The sequence below is a fragment of the Crinia signifera genome, chromosome 3 (genome assembly GCF_055691185.1).
Source record: "Crinia signifera chromosome 3, ASM5569118v1, whole genome shotgun sequence".
Taxonomy (NCBI): domain Eukaryota; kingdom Metazoa; phylum Chordata; class Amphibia; order Anura; family Myobatrachidae; genus Crinia; species Crinia signifera.
Genome location: NC_139219.1, coordinates 340781427 through 340807132, shown reverse-complemented (window position 1 = coordinate 340807132; position 25706 = coordinate 340781427). Strand labels below are relative to the sequence as shown.

General features: G+C 52.6%; 1 protein-coding gene across 1 annotated transcript in view; it reads right to left on the bottom strand.

Annotated features, from left to right (window-relative positions):
* The window catches only part of IFT172 (intraflagellar transport 172), a 207807-nt gene that overhangs the window by 86171 nt on the left and 95930 nt on the right, over positions 1-25706 (bottom strand). Inside the window, 4 exon segments of the mRNA XM_083178982.1 lie at positions 839-1087; positions 1166-1243; positions 7250-7342; positions 20363-20447. Of these exon segments, the coding sequence (XP_083035108.1) occupies positions 839-1087; positions 1166-1243; positions 7250-7342; positions 20363-20447 (505 nt within the window).

The following is a 25706-nucleotide window of genomic DNA, read 5'->3' as shown; positions in this document are numbered from 1 at the left end:
GCTAGGCCATGTTAGCCAGTTCTACCTCTTGGTCTTCCCCAAAGAATTGTCAGTACCTTGTCCACCATAAAACCTGGATGCACCAGAGTTGGGGCGGACCTAATTCACCCCTTCAAAACGTAGAAGCCTAGCATAATCAGGTACCGATGATTCCTTGGGGCGAACCAACAGAGATAGAGGACTCGCTGTGACCATCCTAAACAGCGGTCACAGCTGCTGGGTTCACGAAACCGTAACAGAGTCTAGAAAATAAGGATGCTGTATATAAGTTATATCAGAGAGAAGACCGCTCTCCAGCCTGGAACATAAAGATGCTGTATATCAGTTATGTTCCAGGCTGGAGATGTCTCTTCTTCATGACATAAGGATGCTGTATATCAGTTATGTAAGGAAAAAGAGATCTCTCCAGCCTGGAACATAAGGACGCTGTATATCAGTTATGTCAGGAAAAAGAGATCTCTCCAGCCTGGAACATAAGGACGCTGTATATCAGTTATGTCAGAGAGAAGACTGCTCTCCAGCCTGGAACATAAGGACGCTGTATATCAGTTATGTCAGGAAAAAGAGATCTCTCCAGCCTGGAACATAAGGACGCTGTATATCAGTTATGTCAGAGAGAAGACTGCTCTCCAGCCTGGAACATAAGGCACAAGGAGAGACCTCCACACTCCATACAGCTGCTGTAGGGTTGCATGGGAGATCATCACCACCACAGAGGACATCACCACCACAGGCAGGTTAAACATTCCTGGGAAGCTCAGAGATACAGGGGGGGGGGGGGGGTATATATCTGTATATAGCCGATTGTCCTGTCTGGCACCAGGACTGCATATCTTACCCGTTCATAGAAATCGCCCTTGATCAGGGCGACAGTGACCCTTCCAGTGAGCTCAGAGTCTGACAGCAGCTGCTCCTGTCTCATACACAGTCTGGCAGCTTTAGCTGGGAGACCAGCACGGAGATACATATTCACTGCGGACACCAAGTCGCCCTCACGTTCTCGCACCTCGCCCGCCTTCTCCTCCTGCTGGCTGTCTGCTAAGTACTGCAAGTAGCTCCGCTTCAGGTTCTCCAGCTCTGGGTGACCCTGGTGGGAGAGAAGTAAGAGCTGGATACAGCAGCCTCATCCTCCTCACATCAGTAACAGACAGTCGGGGTACGGTACCTTGGCTTCTGCTACAGCAATGCATTCGTCCCACATGTGTAGTTCCTGGTACATCGCTATGGCCTCCAGGACAGCGTTCTAAAGACAAGCACACATGTATACAGTGAGTCCAGCATAGCGGTGTTATACACAGGGATACAGTGAGTCCAGCATAGCGGTGTTATACACATGTATACAGTGAGTCCAGCATAGCGGTGTTATACACATGTATACAGTGAGTCCAGCATAGCGGTGTTATACACATGTATACAGTGAGTCCAGCATAGCGGTGTTATACACATGTATACAGTGAGTCCAGCATAGCGGTGTTATACACATGTATACAGTGAGTCCAGCATAGCGGTGTTATACACATGTATACAGTGAGTCCAGCATAGCGGTGTTATACACAGGGATACAGTGAGTCCAGCATAGCGGTGTTATACACAGGGATATATTGAGTCCAGCATAGCGGTGTTATACACATGTATACAGTGAGTCCAGCATAGCGGTGTTATACACATGTATACAGTGAGTCCAGCATAGCGGTGTTATACACATGTATACAGTGAGTCCAGCATAGCGGTGTTATACACAGGTATACAGTGAGTCCAGCATAGTGGTGTTATACACAGGGATACAGTGAGTCCAGCATAGCGGTGTTATACACAGGGATACAGTGAGTCCAGCATAGCGGTGTTATACACATGTATACAGTGAGTCCAGCATAGTGGTGTTATACACATGTATACAGTGAGTCCAGCATAGCGGTGTTATACACAGGGATACGGTGAGTCCAGCATAGCGGTGTTATACACAGGACTAGCAGGCAGTGATACCACCGGGGTACAGTGTAGCGGTGTTATACACAGGACTAGCAGGCAGTGATACCACCCGGGGTACAGTGTAGCGGTGTTATACACAGGGCTAGCAGGCAGCGATACCACCCCCGGGTACAGTGTAGCGGTGTTATACACAGGACTAGCAGGCAGTGATACCACCGGGGTACAGTGTAGCGGTGTTATACACAGGACTAGCAGGCAGTGATACCACCGGGGTACAGTGTAGCAGTGTTATACACAGGGCGAGCAGGCAGTGATACCACCCCAGGGTACAGTGTAGCGGTGTTATACACAGGACTAGCAGGCAGTGATACCACCCCGGGGTACAGTGTAGCAGTGTTATACACAGGGCTAGCAGGCAGTGATACCACCCCCGGGGTACAGTGTAGCGGTGTTATACACAGGACTAGCAGGCAGCGATACCACCCCGGGGTACAGTGTAGCGGTGTTATACACAGGACTAGCAGGCAGCGATACCACCCCCGGGGTACAGTGTAGCAGTGTTATACACAGGGCGAGCAGGCAGATATACCCCCCCCCCCCGGGTACAGGGTAGCTGTGTTATACACAGGACTAGCAGGCAGTGATACCACCCCCGGGGTACAGTGTAGCGGTGTTATACACAGGACTAGCAGGCCGATATACCCCCCCCCCTGGGTACAGGGTAGCGGTGTTATACACAGGACTAGCAGGGAGTGATACCACCCCCAGGGTACAGTGTAGCGGTGTTATACACAGGACTAGCAGGGAGTGATACCACCCCCCGGGGTACAGTGACCGGTGTTATACACAGGACTAGCAGGCAGTGATACCACCCCAGGGGTACAGTGACCAGTGTTATACACAGGACTAGCAGGCAGTGATACCACCCCGGGGTACAGTGTAGTGGTGTTATACACAGGACTAGCAGGCAGTGATACCACCCCCGGGGTACAGTGTAGCGGTGTTATACACAGGACTAGCAGGGAGTGATACCACCCCCGGGGTACAGTGTAGCAGTGTTATACACAGGGCTAGCAGGCAGTGATACCACCCCCGGGGTACAGTGTAGCAGTGTTATACACAGGACTAGCAGGCAGTGATACCACCCCAGGGGTACAGTGACCGGTGTTATACACAGGACTAGCAGGCAGTGATACCACCCCGGGGTACAGTGTAGCAGTGTTATACACAGGACTAGCAGGCAGTGATACCACCCCGGGGTACAGTGTAGTGGTGTTATACACAGGACTAGCAGGCAGTGATACCACCCCTGGGGTACAGTGACCGGTGTTATACACAGGACTAGCAGGCAGTGATACCACCCCAGGGTACAGTGTAGCGGTGTTATACACAGGACTAGCAGGCAGATATACCCCCCCCCCCGGGTACAGGGTAGCGGTGTTATACACAGGACTAGCAGGGAGTGATACCACCCCCGGGGTACAGTGTAGCGGTGTTATACACAGGGCTAGCAGGCAGTGATACCACCCCCGGGGTACAGTGTAGCGGTGTTATACACAGGGCTAGCAGGCAGCGATACCACCCCCGGGTACAGTGTAGCGGTGTTATACACAGGACTAGCAGGCAGTGATACCACCGGGGTACAGTGTAGCGGTGTTATACACAGGACTAGCAGGCAGTGATACCACCGGGGTACAGTGTAGCAGTGTTATACACAGGGCGAGCAGGCAGTGATACCACCCCAGGGTACAGTGTAGCGGTGTTATACACAGGGCGAGCAGGCAGTGATACCACCCCGGGGTACAGTGTAGCGGTGTTATACACAGGACTAGCAGGCAGTGATACCACCCCGGGGTACAGTGTAGCAGTGTTATACACAGGGCTAGCAGGCAGTGATACCACCCCCGGGGTACAGTGTAGCGGTGTTATACACAGGACTAGCAGGCAGCGATACCACCCCGGGGTACAGTGTAGCGGTGTTATACACAGGACTAGCAGGCAGTGATACCACCCCCGGGGTACAGTGTAGCAGTGTTATACACAGGACTAGCAGGCAGTGATACCACCCCCGGGGTACAGTGTAGCAGTGTTATACACAGGGCGAGCAGGCAGATATACCCCCCCCCCCCCCCGGGTACAGGGTAGCGGTGTTATACACAGGACTAGCAGGCAGTGATACCACCCCCGGGGTACAGTGTAGCGGTGTTATACACAGGACTAGCAGGCAGTGATACCACCCCCGGGGTACAGTGTAGCAGTGTTATACACAGGGCGAGCAGGCAGATATACCCCCCCCCCCCCCCGGGTACAGGGTAGCGGTGTTATACACAGGACTAGCAGGCAGTGATACCACCCCCGGGGTACAGTGTAGCGGTGTTATACACAGGACTAGCAGGCAGATATACCCCCCCCCCCCCCCGGGTACAGGGTAGCGGTGTTATACACAGGACTAGCAGGGAGTGATACCACCCCCGGGGTACAGTGTAGCGGTGTTATACACAGGACTAGCAGGGAGTGATACCACCCCCGGGGTACAGTGACCGGTGTTATACACAGGACTAGCAGGCAGTGATACCACCCCAGGGGTACAGTGACCAGTGTTATACACAGGACTAGCAGGCAGTGATACCACCCCGGGGTACAGTGTAGTGGTGTTATACACAGGACTAGCAGGCAGTGATACCACCCCCGGGGTACAGTGACCGGTGTTATACACAGGACTAGCAGGCAGTGATACCACCCCCAGGGTACAGTGACCGGTGTTATACACAGGACTAGCAGGCAGATATACCCCCCCCCCCCGGGTACAGTGTAGCGGTGTTATACACAGGGCTAGCAGGCAGTGATACCACCCCCGGGGTACAGTGACCAGTGTTATACACAGGACTAGCAGGCAGTGATACCACCCCCAGGGTACAGTGTAGTGGTGTTATACACAGGACTAGCAGGCAGTGATACCACCCCCAGGGTACAGTGACCGGTGTTATACACAGGACTAGCAGGCAGTGATACCACCCCAGGGTACAGTGTAGCGGTGTTATACACAGGACTAGCAGGCAGTGATACCACCCCCGGGGTACAGTGTAGCGGTGTTATACACAGGACTAGCAGGCAGCGATACCACCCCAGGGTACAGTGACCGGTGTTATACACAGGACTAGCAGGGAGTGATACCACCCCCGGGGTACAGTGTAGCGGTGTTATACACAGGGCTAGCAGGCAGTGATACCACCCCCGGGGTACAGTGTAGCAGTGTTATACACAGGGCGAGCAAGCAGTGATACCACCCAGGGGTACAGTGACCAGTGTTATACACAGGACTAGCAGGCAGTGATACCACCCCAGGGGTACAGTGACCAGTGTTATACACAGGACTAGCAGGCAGCGATACCACCCCGGGGTACAGTGTAGCGGTGTTATACACAGGGCTAGCAGGCAGTGATACCACCCCGGGGTACAGTGTAGTGGTGTTATACACAGGACTAGCAGGCAGTGATACCACCCACGGGGTACAGTGACCGGTGTTATACACAGGACTAGCAGGCAGTGATACCACCCCCGGGGTACAGTGACCGGTGTTATACACAGGACTAGCAGGCAGATATACCCCCCGGGTACAGTGTAGCGGTGTTATACACAGGACTAGCAGGCAGTGATACCACCCCCAGGGTACAGTGACCGGTGTTATACACAGGACTAGCAGGCAGATATACCCCCCCCCCCCCGGGTACAGTGTAGCGGTGTTATACACAGGACTAGCAGGCAGTGATACCACCCCCAGGGTACAGTGACCGGTGTTATACACAGGACTAGCAGGCAGATATACCCCCCCCCCCCGGGTACAGTGTAGCGGTGTTATACACAGGGCTAGCAGGCAATGATACCACCCCGGGGTACAGTGTAGCGGTGTTATACACAGGACTAGCAGGGAGTGATACCACCCCCGGGGTACAGTGTAGCAGTGTTATACACAGGACTAGCAGGCAGTGATACCACCCCCGGGGTACAGTGACCAGTGTTATACACAGGACTAGCAGGCAGTGATACCACCCCCAGGGTACAGTGTAGTGGTGTTATACACAGGACTAGCAGGCAGTGATACCACCCCCAGGGTACAGTGACTGGTGTTATACACAGGGCGAGCAGGCAGTGATACCACCCCAGGGTACAGTGTAGTGGTGTTATACACAGGACTAGCAGGCAGTGATACCACCCCGGGGTACAGTATAGTGGTGTTATACACAGGACTAGCAGGCAGTGATACCACCCCGGGGTACAGTGTAGCGGTGTTATACACAGGACTAGCAGGCAGTGATACCACCCCCGGGGTACAGTGTAGCGGTGTTATACACAGGACTAGCAGGCAGTGATACCACCCCCGGGGTACAGTGTAGCGGTGTTATACACAGGACTAGCAGGGAGTGATACCACCCCGGGGTACAGTGACCGGTGTTATACACAGGACTAGCAGGCAGTGATACCACCCCGGGGTACAGTGTAGTGGTGTTATACACAGGGCTAGCAGGCAGTGATACCACCCCAGGGGTACAGTGACCAGTGTTATACACAGGACTAGCAGGCCGTGATACCACCCCCAGGGTACAGTGACCGGTGTTATACACAGGACTAGCAGGCAGTGATAACACCCCAGGGTACAGTGTAGCGGTGTTATACACAGGACTAGCAGGCAGTGATACCACCCCCGGGGTACAGTGTAGCGGTGTTATACACAGGACTAGCAGGCAGTGATACCACCCCCGGGGTACAGTGACCGGTGTTATACACAGGACTAGCAGGCAGTGATACCACCCCGGGGTACAGTGTAGCAGTGTTATACACAGGGCGAGCAGGCAGTGATACCACCCCGGGGTACAGTGTAGCGGTGTTATACACAGGACTAGCAGGCAGTGATACCACCCCGGGGTACAGTGACCGGTGTTATACACAGGACTAGCAGGCAGTGATACCACCCCGGGGTACAGTGTAGCAGTGTTATACACAGGGCGAGCAGGCAGTGATACCACCCCGGGGTACAGTGTAGCGGTGTTATACACAGGGCGAGCAGGCAGTGATACCACCCCGGGGTACAGTGTAGCAGTGTTATACACAGGGCTAGCAGGCAGTGATACCACCCCCGGGGTACAGTGTAGCGGTGTTATACACAGGGCGAGCAGGCAGTGATACCACCCCCGGGGTACAGTGACCGGTATATCCAGCCTGGGTACTGTCACTGGCACAGTACCTGTATGGGGTGTAATCACTGTGGCGTATTGTAGCTATGCGGCACCAGTCACATGACCTAGCAGTGGTGGCCGCTCACCTGTTCCAGGTAAATCATCTCGGCCAGCTTGTAGTTGTTATCCAGCATAGCGAGGCGTGCCTGCACCCTGTAATTCCCGGTGCCGTCCCCAGCCTGTAAGCAGAGGACACATATCGGAGAACAAACATGAACGCACCTGGGGTACACAACGCTTAGGACGTCAGTAACGTCAGCATGAGAATATCACCCGCCAATAGAGCGGTGACTATTTATCCATAACCCTCATGCCGCTTTCAGTGCCTAACCCTCATAGCCCTCAGTGCCTAACCCCAACATAGCCCCCAGTGCCTAACCCTAACCCCCTCATAGCCCCCAGCACCTAACCCTAGCCCCCAGTGCCTAACCCCCTCATAGCCCCCAGTACTAACCCTAACCCCTGCATAGCCCCCAGCACCTAACCCTAACCCCATCATAGCCCCCAGTGCCTAACCCTAACCCCATCATAGACCCCAGTACTAACCCTAACCCTAACGCCAACATAGCCCCCAGTGCCTAACACTAACCCGCATAGCCCCCAGTGCCTAACCCTAACCCCCGCATAGCCCCCAGCACCTAACCCTAACCCCATCATAGACCCCAGTACTAACCCTAACCCCAACATAGCCCCCAGTGCCTAACCCTAACCCCCTCATAGCCCCCAGTACCTAACCCTAACCCCCTCATAGCCCCCAGTGCCTAACACTAACCCGCATAGCCCCCAGTGCCTAACCCTAACCCCCGCATAGCCCCCAGTGCCTAACCCTAACCCCATCATAGACCCCAGTACTAACCCTAACCCCAACATAGCCCCCAGTGCCTAACACTGACCCCCTCAAAGCCCCCAGCACCTAACCCTAACCCCCTCATAGCCCCCAGTGCCTAACCCCAACATAGCCCCAGTACCTAACCGTAACCCCCTCATAGCCCCCAGTGCCTAACCCCAACATAGCCCCCCAGTGCCTAACCCTAACCCCCTCATAGACCCCAGTACCTAACCCTAACCCCCTCATAGCCCCCAGTGCCTAACCCCAACATAGCCCCCAGTGCCTAACCCTAACCCCCTCATAGCCCCCAGTACTAACCCTAACCCCCTCATAGCCCCCAGTGCCTAACCCCAACATAGCCCCCAGTACTAACCCTAACCCCCTCATAGCCCCCAGTACTAACCCTAACCCCCTCATAGCCCCCAGTACTAACCCTAACCCCCTCATAGCCCCCAGTACTAACCCTAACCCCCTCATAGCCCCCAGTGCCTAACCCTAACATACCCCCAGTGCCTAACCCTGACCCCCGCATAGCCCCCAGTACTAACCCTAACCCCAACATAGCCCCCAGTACTAACCCTAACCCCCTCATAGCCCCCAGTACTAACCCTAACCCCCTCATAGCCCCCAGTACTAACCCTAACCCCCTCATAGCCCCCAGTACTAACCCTAACCCCCTCATAGCCCCCAGTACTAACCCTAACCCCCGCATAGCCCCCAGTGCCTAACCCTACCGCCAATATACCTCCAGTATCTAACCCTAACCCCAACATAGCCCCCTGTGCCTAACCCCATCATAGCCCAGTGCCGAATCCTAACCCCAACATACCCCCAGTGCCTAACCCTAACCCCCACATAGCCCCCAGTGCCGAACCCTAACCCCATCATAGCCCACAGTGCCTAACCCCATCATAGCCCACAGTGCCTAACCCCATCATAGCCCAGTGCCGAACCCTAACCCCATCATAGCCCACAGTGCCTAACCCCATCATAGCCCACAGTGCCGAACCCTAACCCCAACATTCCCCCAGTGCCTAACCCTAACCCCCGCATAGCCCACAGTGCCGAACCCTAACCCCCGCATAGCCCCCAGTGCCTAACCCTAACCCCAACATACCCCCAGTACCTAACCTAATGCCAAGGTTAGGCAGTGGGAAGTATGTTGGGTGACTATTTATCCATAACCCTCATGCCGCTTTCAGTGCCTAACCCTCATAGCCCTCAGTGCCTAACCCTAACCCCCTCATAGACCCCAGTACTAACCCTAACCCCAACATAACTCCAGTACCTAACCCTAACCCCCGCATAGCCCCCAGTGCCTAACCCTAACATACCCCCAGTACCTAACCCTACCGCCAATATACCTCCAGTACCTAACCCTACCGCCAATATACCTCCAGTATCTAACCCTAACCCCAACAGACCTCCAGTACCTAACCCTAACCCCAACATAGCCCCCTGTGCCTAACCCCATCATAGCCCAGTGCCGAATCCTAACCCCAACATACCCCCAGTGCCTAACCCTAACCCCTGCATAGCCCACAGTGCCGAACCCTAACCCCAACATACCCCCAGTGCCTAACCCTAACCCCCGCATAGCCCACAGTGCCGAACCCTAACCCCAACATACCCCCAGTGCCTAACCCTAACCCCCGCATAGCCCCCAGTGACTAATCCTAACCCCTGCATAGCCCCCAGTGCCTAACCCTAACCACCGCATAGCCCCCAGTGCCTAACCCTAACCCCAACATACCCCCAGTACCTAACCCTAAAGCCAACATACCTCCCAGTACCTAACCCTAAACCCCGCATATCCCCCAGTGCTTAATCCTAACCCCATCATAGCCCCCAGTGCCTACCCGTAACCCCAACACAGCCCCTAGTGCCTAACCCGCAACCTCTATTATTGCCCCCAGTGCCTCCCTATCCCAGTGCCTATCCCTAATCCCAACATAGCTCCCAGTGCCTAACCCCAAAATACCTCCCAGTGCCTATCCCTAACCCCAACATACCTCCCAGTGCCTAACCCTAACGCCAACATATAATCAGGTGCCTAATCCTAACCCTAACCCTAACCCAACATACCTCCCAGTGACTAACCCCACATAGCCCCCAGTGCCTCCCTAACCCTAATCCAGTGCCTAACCCTAATCCCAAAATAGCCCACGGTGCCTAACCCTAACCCCAACATACCTCCCAGTGCCTAGCCCTAATCCCAACATACCTTCCAGTGCCTAACCCTAATCCCAACATAGCCCCGAGTGCCTAACCCCCGACCCCACATAGCCCCCAGTGATTAACCCCCAACCCCACATAGCCCCCTGTGCCTAACCCCAACATGTTTCCCACTGCCTAACCCTAACCCCAACATAGGCCCCAGTGCCTAACCCCCAACCTCCACATAGCCCTCAGTGCCTAACCCTAACTGCAACATACCTGCCATTGCCGAAATCTAACCCCAATATAGCCCCCAGTGACTAACCCTAAACCCCGACATAGCCCCCAGAGACTAATCCTAACACCAACATACCTCTCAGTGCATAGCTTTAACCCCAACATACCTCCCAGTGCTTATCTCTAATCCCAACATAGCCCCAAGTGACTACCCGTAACCCCAACATACCTCCCAGTGCCTAACCCCAACATACCTCCCAGTGCCTATCCCTAATCCCAACATAGCCCCCAGTGCCTAACCCTAACCCCAACATACCTCCCATACATCCATACCCTGGGATTAGGGTTAGGCACTGGGAAGTATGTCGGCTTTAGGCACTGGGAGTTATGTTGACATTAGGGTAAGGCACCGGGCTCTATGTTGGCGTTAGGGTTAGGCACTGGGAGGTATGTTGAGGTTATGGTTAGGCACTAGGAGGTATGTTGAGGTTAGGGTTAGGCACTAGGAGGTATGTTGAGGTTAGGGTTAGGCAGTGGGAGGTATGTTGGGGTTAGGGTTAGGCAGTGGGAAGTATGTTGGGGTTAGGCAGTGGGAGGTATGTTGGGGTTAGCGTTAGGCACTGGGAGGTATGTTGGGGTTAGGGTTAGGCAGTGGGAAGTATGTTGGGGTTAGGCAGTGGGAGGTATGTTGGGGTTAGCGTTAGGCACTGGGAGGTATGTTGGGGTTAGGGTTAGGCAGTGGGAAGTATGTTGGGGTTAGGCAGTGGGAGGTATGTTGGGGTTAGCGTTAGGCACTGGGAGGTATGTTGGGGTTAGGGTTAGGCAGTGGGAAGTATGTTGGGGTTAAGGTTAGGCACTGGGAGGTATGTTGGGGTTAGGGTTAGGCAGTGGGAAGTATGTTGGGGTTAGGCACTGCAATGTATGTTGGTGTTAGGGTTAGGCACTAGGAGGTATGTTGAGGTTAGGGTTAGGCACTGGCAGGTATGTTGGGGTTAGGGTTAGGCACGGGGAGGTATGTTGGGGTTAGGGTTAGGCACCGGGAGGTATGTTGCGGTTAGGGTTAGGCACTGGGAGGTATGTTGGGGTTAGGGTTAGGCAGTGGGAGGTATGTTGGGGTTAGGCACTGGGGGTAAGTTGAGGTTAGGTTTAGGGTTAGGCACCGGGAGGTATGTTGGGGTTAGGGTTAGGCAGTGGGAGGTATGTTGGTGTTAGGGTTAGGTACTGGGAAGTATTTTGGGGTTAGGGTTAGGCACCGGGAGGTATGTTGGGGTTAGGGTTATGCACTGGGAGGTATGCTGAGGTTAGCTTTAGGGTTAGGCAGTGGGAGGTATGTTGGGGTTAGGGTTAGGCAGTGGGAGGTATGTTGGGGTTAGGCAGTGGAATGGATGTTGGGGTTAGGGTTAGGCACTGGGAGGTATGTTGGGGTTAGGGTTAGGCAGTGGGAGGTATGTTGGGGTTAGGGTTAGGCAGTGGGAGGTATGTTGGGGTTAGGCACTGGAATGGATGTTGGGGTTAGGGTTAGGCACTGGGAGGTATGTTGGTGTTAGGGTTAGGTACTGGGAAGTATTTTGGGGTTAGGGTTAGGCACCGGGAGAATTTCTCGATAAGAAGCATTTGGCCTAGGGGTGCCTTGAAATTTTTTTTGATGCTCTAGGGTGCCGTAATTCAAAAAAGTTTGAGAACCACTGGGTTAGGGTTAGGCAGTGGAATGTATGTTGGTGTTAGGGTTAGACACTGGGAGATATGTTGGGGTTAGGGTTAGGCAGTGGGCGGTATGTTGGGGTTAGGCAGTGGGAGGTATGTTGGGGTTAGGGTTAGGCAGTGGGAGGTATGTTGGGGTTAGGGTTAGGCAGTGGGAGGTATGTTGGGGTTAGGGTTAGGCAGTGGGAGGTATGTTGGGGTTAGGGTTAGGCAGTGGGAGGTATGTTGGTGTTAGGGTTAGGCACTGGGAGGTATGTTGGGGTTAGGCACTGGAATGTATGTTGGTGTTAGGGTTAGACACTGGGAGATATGTTGGGGTTAGGCACTGGAATGTATGTTGGGGTTAGGGTTAGGCACTGGAATGTATGTTGGTGTTAGGGTTGGACACTGGGAGGTATGTTGGGTTAGGCACTGGGGGTATGTTGAGTTTAGGGTTAGGCACTGGGAGGTATGTCGGGGTTAGGGTTAGGCACTGGGGGCTATGTTGGGGTTAGGGTTAGGCACTGGGGGCTATGTTGGGGTTAGGGTTAGGCACTGGGAGGTATGTCGGGGTTAGGGTTAGGCAGTGGGAGGTATGTCGGTGTTAGGGTTAGGCAGTGGGAGGTATTTTGGGGTTAGGCACTGGAATGTATGTTGGTGTTAGGGTTAGGCACCGGGAGGTATGTTGGGGTTAGGTTTATGGTTAGGCACTGGGAGGTATGTCGGTGTTAGGGTTAGGTACTGGGAAGTATTTTGGGGTTAGGGTTAGGGACAGGGAGGTATGTTGGGGTTAGGCACTGGGAGCTATGTTGGGGTTAGGGTTAGGCACTGGAATGTATGTTGGTGTTAGGGTTAGGCAGTGGGAGGTATGTTGAGGTTAGGTTTAGGGTTAGGCACTGGGAGGTATATCGGTGTTAGGGTTAGGTACTGGGAAGTATTTTGGGGTTAGGGTTAGGGACCGGGAGGTATGTTGGGGTTAGGGTTAGGTACTGGGAAGTATTTTGGGGTTAGGGTTAGGCACCGGGAGGTATGTTGGGGTTAGCTTTAGGGTTAGGCAGTGGGAGGTATGTTGGGGTTAGGGTTAGGCAGTGGGAGGTATGTTGGGGTTAGGGTTAGGCAGTGGGAGGTATGTTGAGGTTAGGGTTAGGCAGTGGGAGGTATGTTGGGGTTAGGGTTAGGCAGTGGGAGGTATGTTGGGGTTAGGGTTAGGCAGTGGGAGGTATGTTGGGGTTAGGGTTAGGCACTGGAATGTATGTTGGTGTTAGGGTTAGGCACTGGGAGCTATGTTGGGGTTAGGGTTAGGCACTGGAATGTATGTTGGGGTTAGGGTTAGGCACTGGGAGCTATGTTGGGGTTAGGGTTAGGCACTGGAATGTATGTTGGTGTTAGGGTTAGGCAGTGGGAGGTATGTTGAGGTTAGGTTTAGGGTTAGGCACTGGGAGGTATGTTGGTGTTAGGGTTAGGTACTGGGAGGTATGTTGGGGTTAGGGTTAGGCAGTGGGAGGTATGTTAGGGTTAGGCACTGGGAGGTATGTTGGGGTTAGGGTTAGGCACTGGAATGTATGTTGGTGTTAGGGTTAGGCACTGGGAGGTATGTTGGGGTTAGGCAGTGGGAGGTATGTTGGGGTTAGGGTTAGGCAGTGGGAGGTATGTTGGGGTTAGGGTTAGGCAGTGGGAGGTATGTTGGGGTTAGGGTTAGGCAGTGGGAGGTATGTTGGGGTTAGGGTTAGGCAGTGGGAGGTATGTTGGGGTTAGGGTTAGGCAGTGGGAGGTATGTTGGGGTTAGGGTTAGGCAGTGGGAGGTATGTTGGGGTTAGGGTTAGGCAGTGGGAGGTATGTTGGGGTTAGGGTTAGGCAGTGGGAGGTATGTTGGGGTTAGGGTTAGGCAGTGGGAGGTATGTTGGGGTTAGGGTTAGGCAGTGGGAAGTATGTTGGGGTTAGGGTTAGGCAGTGGGAGGTATGTTGGGGTTAGGGTTAGGCACTGGAGGTATGTTGGGGTTAGGGTTAGGCAGTGGGAGGTATGTTGGGGTTAGGGTTAGGCAGTGGGAGGTATGTTGGGGTTAGGGTTAGGCACTGGAGGTATGTTGGGGTTAGGGTTAGGCAGTGGGAGGTATGTTGGGGTTAGGGTTAGGCAGTGGGAGGTATGTTGGGGTTAGGGTTAGGCAGTGGGAGGTATGTTGGGGTTAGGGTTAGGCACTGGGAGGTATGTTGGGGTTAGGGTTAGGTACTGGGAGGTATGTTGGGGTTAGGGTTAGGCACTGGGGGTATGTTGAGGTTAGGCACCGGGAGGTATGTTGGGGTTAGGGTTAGGCAGCGGGAGGTATGTTGGGGTTAGGGTTAGGCACTGGGAGGTATGTTGGGGTTAGGGTTAGGCACTGGGGGTATGTTGAGGTTAGGCAGTGGGAGGTATGTTGGGGTTAGGGTTAGGCAGTGGGAGGTATGTTGGGGTTAGGGTTAGGCAGTGGGAGGTATGTTGGGGTTAGGGTTAGGCAGTGGGAGGTATGTTGGTGTTAGGGTTAGGCACTGGGAGGTATGTTGGGGTTAGGGTTAGGCAGTGGGAGGTATGGTGGGGTTAGGGTTAGGCAGTGGGAGGTATGTTGGGGTTAGGCAGTGGGAGGTATGTTGGGGTTAGGGTTAGGCACTGGGAGGTATGTTGGGGTTAGGGTTAGGCACTGGGGGTATGTTGAGGTTAGGCACCGGGAGGTATGTTGGGGTTAGGGTTAGGCAGTGGGAGGTATGTTGGGGTTAGGGTTAGGCAGTGGGAGGTATGTTGGGGTTAGGGTTAGGCAGTGGGAGGTATGTTGGGGTTAGGGTTAGGCAGTGGGAGGTATGTTGGGGTTAGGGTTAGGCAGTGGGAGGTATGTTGGGGTTAGGGTTAGGCAGTGGGAGGTATGTTGGGGTTAGGGTTAGGCAGTGGGAGGTATGTTGGGGTTAGGCAGTGGGAGGTATGTTGGGGTTAGGGTTAGGCAGTGGGAGGTATGTTGGGGTTAGGGTTAGGCAGTGGGAGGTATGTTGGGGTTAGGCAGTGGGAGGTATGTTGGGGTTAGGGTTAGGCAGTGGGAGGTATGTTGGGGTTAGGGTTAGGTAGTGGGAGGTATGTTGGGGTTAGGGTTAGGCAGTGGGAGGTATGTTGGGGTTAGGGTTAGGCAGTGGGAGGTATGTTGGGGTTAGGGTTAGGCAGTGGGAGGTATGTTGGGGTTAGGGTTAGGCAGTGGGAGGTATGTTGGGGTTAGGGTTAGGCAGTGGGAGGTATGTTGGGGTTAGCGTTAGGCAGTGGGAGGTATGTTGGGGTTAGGGTTAGGCAGTGGGAGGTATGTTGGGGTTAGGGTTAGGCAGTGGGAGGTATGTTGTGGTTAGGCAGTGGGAGGTATGTTGGGGTTAGGCAGTGGGAGGTATGTTGGGGTTAGGGTTAGGCAGTGGGAGGTATGTTGGGGTTAGGGTTAGGCAGTGGGAGGTATGTTGGGGTTAGGGTTAGGCAGTGGGAGGTATGTTGGGGTTAGGGTTAGGCAGTGGGAGGTATGTTGAGGTTAGGCACTGACCATAACCTCCCTCCACCTGATAGGTTAGTTTATGGACTAGAGTAACCAGCTAAGGCTGGCATGGCAGCGACTGGGGGCAGCGTGTGCCATGCTATCCGTGGGCAGTACGGATGGTGTAATTGTTACATTACTGCCTCACAGCACTGAGGTCATGGGTTCGATCCATGGCTCTAACTGTGCGGAGTTTGTATATTCTCCCCGTGCTTGCGTGGGTTTACTGCGGGTACTCCGGTTTCCTCCCACAATCCAAAAATATACAGATAGGTTAATTGGCTTCCAACAAAAATTAACCCTAGAATGTCTGTGTGCGTGTACATGTGGTAGGGAATATAGATTGTAAGCTCCTCTGGGGCAGGGACTGATGTGAATGTTCAACTATACTCTGTAAAGCACTGCGGAATATGTATGCACTATATAATAACTGGTAATAATAGTCTCTGTACAGCGCTGTGTAATATGTGTGCGCTATATAAGAAACTGTTAATAAATAATAAATAAATGCTATTCTATAGTCCTGAGCTTATAATGCTTCCACTGCAACAGGTGTCTGGCAGTCAGCGCGGAGACAGCGCATACTAACCCTAGGACCCTCCCCTTAAAGACAGCGCATACTAACCCAGGGACCCTCCCCCTATAGACAGCGCATACTAACCCAGGGACCCTCCCCCTATAGACAGCGCATACTAACCCTAGGACCCTCCCCTTAAAGACAGCGCATACAAACACTAGGACCCTACCCCTATGGACAGCGCATACTAACCCTAGGACCCTCCCCCTATAGACAGCGCATACTAACCCTAGGACCCTCCCCCTATAGACAGCACATACTAACCCTAGGACCCTCCCCCTATAGACAGCGCATACTAACACTAGGACCCTCCCCCTATAGACAGCGCATACTAACACTAGGACCCTCCCCTTAAAGACAGCGTATACTAACCCAGGGACCCTCCCCCTATGGACAGCGCATACTAACCCTGGGACCCTCCCCCTATTGACAGCACATACTAACCCTAGGACCCTACCCCTATGGACAGCGGATACTAACCCTAGGACCCTCCCCCTATAGACAGCGCATACTAACCCTAGGACCCTCCCCCTATAGACAGTGCATACTAACCCTAGGACCCTCCCCCTATAGACAGCACATACTAACCCTAGGACCCTCCCCCTATAGACAGTGCATACTAACCCTAGGACCCTCCCCCTATAGACAGCACATACTAACCCTAGGACCCTCCCCCTATAGACAGCGCATACTAACCCTAGGACCCTCCCCCTATAGACAGCGCATACTAACCCTAGGACCCTCCCCCTATAGACAGTGCATACTAACCCTAGGACCCTCCCCCTATAGACAGCACATACTAACCCTAGGACCCTCCCCCTATAGACAGCGCATACTAATCCTAGGACCCTCCCCCTATAGACAGCACATACTAACCCTAGGACCCTCCCCCTATAGACAGCGGATACTAACCCTAGGACCCTCCCCCTATAGACAGCGCATACTAACCCTAGGACCCTCCCCCTATAGACAGCGCATACTAACCCTAGGACCCTCCCCCTACGGACAGCGCATACTAAACCTAGGACTCTCCCCCTATGGACAACGGATACTAACCCTAGGACCCTCCCCCTATAGACAGCGCATACTAACCCTAGGACCCTCCCCTTAAAGACAGCGTATACTAACCCAGGGACCCTCCCCCTATAGACAGCGCATACAAACACTAGGACCCTCCCCCTATGGACAGCGCATACTAACCCTAGGACCCTCCCCCTATGGACAGCAGATACTAACCCTAGGACCCTCCCCCTATAGACAGCGCATACTAACCCTAGGACCCTCCCCCTATAGACAGCGCATACTAACCCTAGGACCCTCCCCCTATAGACAGCGCATACTAACCCTAGGACCCTCCCCCTATAGACAGCGCATACAAACACTAGGACCCTACCCCTATGGACAGCGCATACTAACCCTAGGACCCTCCCCCTATGGACAGCGGATACTAACCCTAGGACCCTCCCCCTATAGACAGCGCCTACTAACCCTAGGACCCTCCCCCTATGGACAGCAGATACTAACCCTAGGACCCTCCCCCTATAGACAGCGCATACTAACCCTAGGACCCTCCCCCTATAGACAGCGCCTACTAACCCTAGGACCCATCCCCTATAGACAGCGCCTACTAACCCTAGGACCCTCCCCCTATAGACAGCGCATACTAACCCTAGGACCCTCCCCCTATAGACAGCGCATACTAACCCTAGGACCCTCCCCCTATGGACAGCAGATACTAACCCTAGGACCCTCCCCCTATAGACAGCGCATACTAACCCTAGGACCCTCCCCCTATAGACAGCGCATACTAACCCTAGGACCCTCCCCCTACGGACAGCGGATACTAACCCTAGGACCCTCCCCCTACGGACAGCGGATACTAACCCTAGGACCCTCCCCCTATAGACAGCGGATACTAACCCTAGGACCCTCCCCCTATAGACAGCGGATACTAACCCTAGGACCCTCCCCCTATAGACAGCGCATACTAACCCTAGGACCCTCCCCCTATAGACAGCGCATACTAACCCTAGGACCCTCCCCCTATAGACAGCGCCTACTAACCCTAGGACCCTCCCCCTATGGACAGCAGATACTAACCCTAGGACCCTCCCCCTATAGACAGCGCATACTAACCCTAGGACCCTCCCCCTATAGACAGCGCATACTAACCCTAGGACCCATCCCCTATAGACAGCGCCTACTAACCCTAGGACCCTCCCCCTATAGACAGCGCATACTAACCCTAGGACCCTCCCCCTATAGACAGCGCATACTAACCCTAGGACCCTCCCCCTATGGACAGCAGATACTAACCCTAGGACCCTCCCCCTATAGACAGCGCATACTAACCCTAGGACCCTCCCCCTATAGACAGCGCCTACTAACCCTAGGACCCATCCCCTATAGACAGCGCCTACTAACCCTAGGACCCTCCCCCTATAGACAGCGCATACTAACCCTAGGACCCTCCCCCTATAGACAGCGCATACTAACCCTAGGACCCTCCCCCTATGGACAGCAGATACTAACCCTAGGACCCTCCCCCTATAGACAGCGCATACTAACCCTAGGACCCTCCCCCTATAGACAGCGCATACTAACCCTAGGACCCTCCCCCTACGGACAGCGGATACTAACCCTAGGACCCTCCCCCTACGGACAGCGGATACTAACCCTAGGACCCTCCCCCTATAGACAGCGGATACTAACCCTAGGACCCTCCCCCTATAGACAGCGGATACTAACCCTAGGACCCTCCCCCTATAGACAGCGCATACTAACCCTAGGACCCTCCCCCTATAGACAGCGCATACTAACCCTAGGACCCTCCCCCTATAGACAGCGCCTACTAACCCTAGGACCCTCCCCCTATGGACAGCAGATACTAACCCTAGGACCCTCCCCCTATAGACAGCGCATACTAACCCTAGGACCCTCCCCCTATAGACAGCGCATACTAACCCTAGGACCCATCCCCTATAGACAGCGCCTACTAACCCTAGGACCCTCCCCCTATAGACAGCGCATACTAACCCTAGGACCCTCCCCCTATAGACAGCGCATACTAACCCTAGGACCCTCCCCCTATGGACAGCAGATACTAACCCTAGGACCCTCCCCCTATAGACAGCGCATACTAACCCTAGGACCCTCCCCCTATAGACAGCGCATACTAACCCTAGGACCCTCCCCCTACGGACAGCGGATACTAACCCTAGGACCCTCCCCCTACGGACAGCGGATACTAACCCTAGGACCCTCCCCCTATAGACAGCGGATACTAACCCTAGGACCCTCCCCCTATAGACAGCGCATACTAACCCTAGGACCCTCCCCCTATAGACAGCGCATACTAACCCTAGGACCCTCCCCCTATAGACAGCGCATACTAACCCTAGGACCCTCCCCCTATAGACAGTGCATACTAACCCTAGGACCATCCCCCTATAGACAGCACATACTAACCCTAGGACCCTCCCCCTATAGACAGCGCATACTAACCCTAGGACCCTCCCCCTATAGACAGCGCATACTAACCCTAGGACCCTCCCCCTACGGACAGCGGATACTAACCCTAGGACCCTCCCCCTACGGACAGCGTATACTAACCCTAGGACCCTCCCCCTATAGACAGCGCATACTAACCCTAGGACCCTCCCCCTACGGACAGTGCATACTAACCCTAGGACCCTCCCCCTACGGACAGCGTATACTAACCCTAGGACCCTCCCCCTACGGACAGCGCATACTAACCCTAGGACCCTCCCCCTACGGACAGCGGATACTAACCCTAGGACCCATCCCCCTATAGACAGCGCATACTAACCCTAGAACCCTCCCCCTACGGACAGCGCATACTAACCCTAGGACCCATCCGCTATAGACAGCGCATACTAACCCTAGGACCCTCCCCCTACGGACAGCGCATACTAACCCTAGGACCCTCCCCCTATAGACAGCGGATACTAACCCTAGGACCCTCCCCCTACGGACAGCGCATACTAACCCTAGGACCCTCCCCCTACGGACAGCGGATACTAACCCTAGGACCCTCCCCCTATAGACAGCGGATACTAACCCTAGGACCCATCCCCTATAGACAGCGGATACTAACCCTAGGACCCTCCCCCTATAGACAGCGCATACTAACCCTAGGACCCTCCCCCTACGGACAGCGGATACTTACATTCTCTGCCGCGCACTGATCTGCAATCTCATTAGTCTCCCGCAAGAACCTGGCTTTGCTAACATCTCCCACTGCTGAGAAACACCTACAAATATAAAACAAATTTGTTGTGAAATGAATCTGCAAACAGGAGGAACACCATCTCCTATAGAAATACAATGTAAAAACAATGAATATCCTGGCGCAGTTGTTATAAATACATGTTCCACTCCAATGGCCTTTTCAATTAAAATAGACACAATTTCTTTTAAATGGCTACTAAAGGTAACATCCTCACCTGTGATCTGTTTGCTTGTAATCAGTGCGTATTATTATCACAGATCCTTTCTGTACCATTCCCAGTTAATACCCCTGAAGGATGAAGTCATGATGACCAAACGCGTTGGGTATCTTTGTCAGTAAACGACTACTTAGAACACGTTACAACGGACGTCTCCAGTTTTTGTTAGGAGTCATCACCTATGACTCCTATCTTTTCTACCTGCCACGGGTATTGCAGCCAGTGTTGGTATCGACTCTCTGGTGGCCTCCAGTGGTGAGTCTGTGCCATTTCAGTTCACTCCTCTGCATCAATCAGGCACATGTGTGTCTTGATTAAACCCTGCTAGCCTGGAGTGCACAGCTGCTCTAATCACCTGAGGCCTTCATAAGGCAGCCTCACCTACTTAGCCCTGCCAGTTATACTGTCTTGTCAGCCCTGAGTCAGCCGTGTGCAAGCCTGTAGTTCAGAGCTCCCAGCCAGAGTCCTGTGTGCTACTTTTCCTGTCCCAGCTTTGTGGCCCCTGCGCAGCAATCCCTTGGCGTACCTGGTTCCTGATTCGTCCAGAGCCGTGCAGTGTTGGTTCCTGCATCCTGCCCTGCTGCAGCTAAGTGTCCTTTGGACTTTTGCCGGTACTTGTGTAGTTTCATGGCGCCAAGCGTCTGAGTCCCCTTGCGGGGCTCGCTTCCCTCGTCCACGCTGCGGGCTCGGTGGCTCGCTACGCTCACCACGCTATCTAAAATCAACTCCATGCCAACATGGATAGTGGGGGTATGAACTATCCATGTTGGCATGGAGTTAAGTTAGTTTATTTTAGATAGTTTGCCAAGCGTACAAACCGGAAGTAGCACAGCGCCATGCTGGCGCCGTGAAAGTACACAAGTACCCTTTTGCCTTGTATTCCTCCTGTCTCCTGGTTTCCCTAATACCAGCCTGGGTGTCTGCATTGTGGGGCTTGTCCCTCGCAGTGCAGGATAGTACAGTTGAGGTTTATTATTATTGCATCCCATCTTCTGAGCATTGTTGCCATTGTCTATTATTGCATCCCATCTTCTGAGCATTGTTGCTATTGTTTATTATTGTTATTCATACCATCTTCTGAGCATTGTTGCCATTGTGTATATGTACCACCGTCACGCATTGTTGCGTCCAGCCATAGGTTACCTTGTCTCATCACCTGTGGGAGCATTCCCAATCTCCCTGTGTAGTCACTTGTAGTCCCTGTAGTCCCTGTAGTCACTGTGTAGTCCCTTGGGGGCCCGGGGGCCCCTTGCCTCGTGTGGGCATTAGGTAGCTGGTACCCTTGCTCTCTCCTGGCCTTGGTGGGCGCGTTGTCACTCTTAAGACCAGGTGGCATCTGGGTTGGAGCTAGACTAACTGACTCCTTCGAACGCGGCTATTATTGGCGAAGCCTAGTTCTGCACGCGCCCGCCAACCTTAGTCCGAGGCAATGGAGGTAGGGCATGCGAGGTTGCCCCCGGATCCTTACAGTTTTATTGAATATATATCCGGAGATTTGACAGGAGAATTGAAATAACTATGTTTTAATCATTATACATATATAGACAAAAGGGTGTAGGACCGGCACTCCCAATAATCAGGTGAGCAGCAGCGGCGGTGCCAGCACAGCATCAAATGGAGCATTAATGGGTAGGTAGGTGCGGCACTCGTCCTTATACAATACACGTCACGACAATACAGTGTCAGTTACTCAATGTTTCAGTGCTCTTTATTTGGCACTAGCGTCAGGATATACAAGCCTATACACGGTTATACCACACGGAGACGCCTGCAATGCCGTAAGAACCTTTCTCATTGAAAGTACCTTATTCAAAACAGTGTTTATTGACTTTTGCATACTATTACTTAACTTTATCTTGTCCAAAAACTTTTTTATGTTCAATGGCGTGTTCTATCTACAATGCAAAGGCTGTTCTATGGGCGTGGCGGTAGCCCCGGCCCTAGCCAATATATATATGTTTTATGTTGAAAAATCTATATTTTTTGATAACATGCTTTTTAAAGCACACATCATAACATATACCAGATATATTGATGATGTATTTATCACCTGGTCAGACAGCAAAGACAACTTTACACGCTTGATAGAAATAGACAACAGCAGTGACTGCCCTGTCAAGTTTACATATCGCATAGACTGCCATAAAATTGACTTCCTGGATGAAGTAGTATACATCAAGGAGAATAAATTCCATACCACGGTCCACTATAAACCCACAGACTGTAATACGGGGCTTCACATCAATAGTTGCCATCCCGTTCCCCTCAAGATGGGACTCCCCTATTCCCAAATGATAAGGGTAATGCGTATCAACTCAGACAGAGAGACGGCCATTGAACAATTAGATGACCTTATCATGAAATTCATAACCAGAGGTTATGAAAGGACACACCTGGTCAACACCAAGATTAAGAAAAGTACTGAAGCTAGACCGTGCCACTTTACTGAAGAAAAAAACAAAGGATAATCCTAGGGACCGCATCCCTTGGGTTAACAAATTTCACACCAGTTCCACCCAGGTGCAGAAAATAGTAAAAAAGCACTGGCCAATAGTAAAAACAGACGCCCAATCGCCCTTTACCAATAGCAGCATCATGCCGTGCTATGCACGGGGTTCCAACCTACGCGATGTCCTTGTCAAGTCAGATATCACGATTCGTGATAATGATCAACATTTCCTGAAAAAACGCCCTGGGTGTTTCAAATGCAGTTGTGTAACATGCCAATTCATGCTACATGCCAATTCATGCTAACGGGTACAGCTTTAACCACCCACAGTCTGGATCTAAGATTCTGATCAAACAACACTTCACATGTGATAGCTCTTTCGTCATATACCAAATAATTTGCCCTTGCGGGCTAAGCTACATTGGCAAAACCCAGTGTAAATTCAAGACCAGGATGGCAGGCCACCGATCAAGCATAAGAGCGGCCCTAAAAAGCAAAAAAAGCGATCAACCCGTCGCTGAATCAAATCACACTCTGTCCAGCCTTAGATAAAGAATCATAGACCAAGTTCCCATGCCAACCAGAGGGGGCGATAGAAATCGCTTACTACTAAAACGAGAAGCACAATGGATACACCGCCTGGGTGTGATCGCACCAAGAGGTTTAAATGAATACATGTCATACTCCATGTTCTAATTAAGTTACATGTATCCAATAACTGCTACAACTGCTCTGCCTCCGCAATATATCACTATGTTTGCTACTTCTTGTGACTCGTTGATGCTGATAAACTGCAACTAAAATGTGTATAATTGTAACTATACAAAACGCAAATATTCTGTACTTTATTTTCCAGCATCCTACTTTGTAAATATTTACTGCATCGTTCACCATTGTGCTTATTAAACCACGCACTATGTATAGATTTCTCTTTCCCTCTCACATGTATTTTTCACTTGTATATATTTTATGTCTGTTTTTTGGTGACGGTAATCATCACTAGCAATGCGCCTTTTACGTCATCCACCGCCGCCAGGCAGGGGGCGTATTCGGTCAATTGCCGGAATTCATTCACTGTGGTGCTATATAAATTGTACACATTGTACAGTATGTATCATTTATCCTGACGATAGTGCCGAATAAAGAGCACTGAAACGTTGACCTAAGACACAGTTTTGTCGACTCTTCATTTATGCAGACAACGAGTGCCACACTGAACATCCTGTGTATATGTATATATATATTGTATTGATGGCTTGTCATCTTATATTACCAGAGAAGATGCTGTGGTCCTTATGAGATTTATTGAGTATATATAAAATACAAATTGTGTCAATTTGAATTAATAAGGTCATTTGAGAGGAACATCTATTTATAACAACTGTGCCAAGATATTCATTGTTTTTACTTGCTGAGAAACACCTGACAGAAGAATGCCAGAGAAACAGTCATCATATCACATATGGGAGAGACAAGGGAGAGGAGGTGGTGGGGGAGGCAAGTGAGAGGGAGAGGTGGTGGGAGGAGAAAAGGGGGAGGTGTTGGGAGGAGTAAATGGAGAGGAGGTAGTGTGGAGAGAAAAGGGAGAGGGAGAGGTGGTGCGGGGAGACAAGGGAAAAAGAGAAGGGACCAGGGAGAGAGGGAAAGGCCACTTCCTTCCCCTACCATATAAATCACCGCACCGCCCTGCTCCTCTCCCTACTGTATACATTTCCTTGCACCAGCCACACTCCTCTCAGTACAGTATACATGTATACATACTGTTCCTCTCTCTAACGTATACATCCCCCTGCACCAACTCGCTCCTCTCCCCACCGTATACATTCCCTCGCCAGCCCGCTCCTCTCCCTACTGTATACATCCATCCGCACCTCTTACTTCCATTTACATGCCTCCACACTTCTCCTCTCCCTACCGTATACATCTCCCTGCATCGACCCCACTCCTGTCCCTAACCTGTATACATTCCCCTGCACCGGCCACTCTCCTCTCCCTACCTTATACATACCCCTGCACTGATCCAGATCCAGCACCTCTCCCTAACGTATAAATCCCCCTGCACCATCCCCGCTCCTCTCCCTACCATATACATCCCCCACTCCTCTCCCAACCATATACATCACCCCGCACTGACCCCGCTCCTCTCCCTACCATATACATCCCCCTGCACTGACCGCGCTCCTCTCCCTACCATATGCATCCCCCTGCACTGACCCAGCTCCTATTACTACCATATACACCCCCCCCCGCACTGACCCCGCTCCTCTCCCTACCATATATATCCTCCCGCACTGACCCCGCTCCTCTCCCTACCATATACATCCCCCACTCCTCTCCCTACCATATACATCACCCCGCACTGACCCCGCTCCTCTCCCTACCATATACATCACCCTGCACTGACCCTGCTCCTCTCTCTACCATATACATCACCCTGCACTGACCCTGCTCCTCTCCCTACCATATACATCCCCCTGCACTGACCCTGCTCCTCTCCCTACCATATACATCCCCCTGCACTGACCCCGCTCCTCTCCCTACCATATACATCACCCCGCACTGACCCTGCTCCTCTCTCTACCATATACATCACCCTGCACTGACCCTGCTCCTCT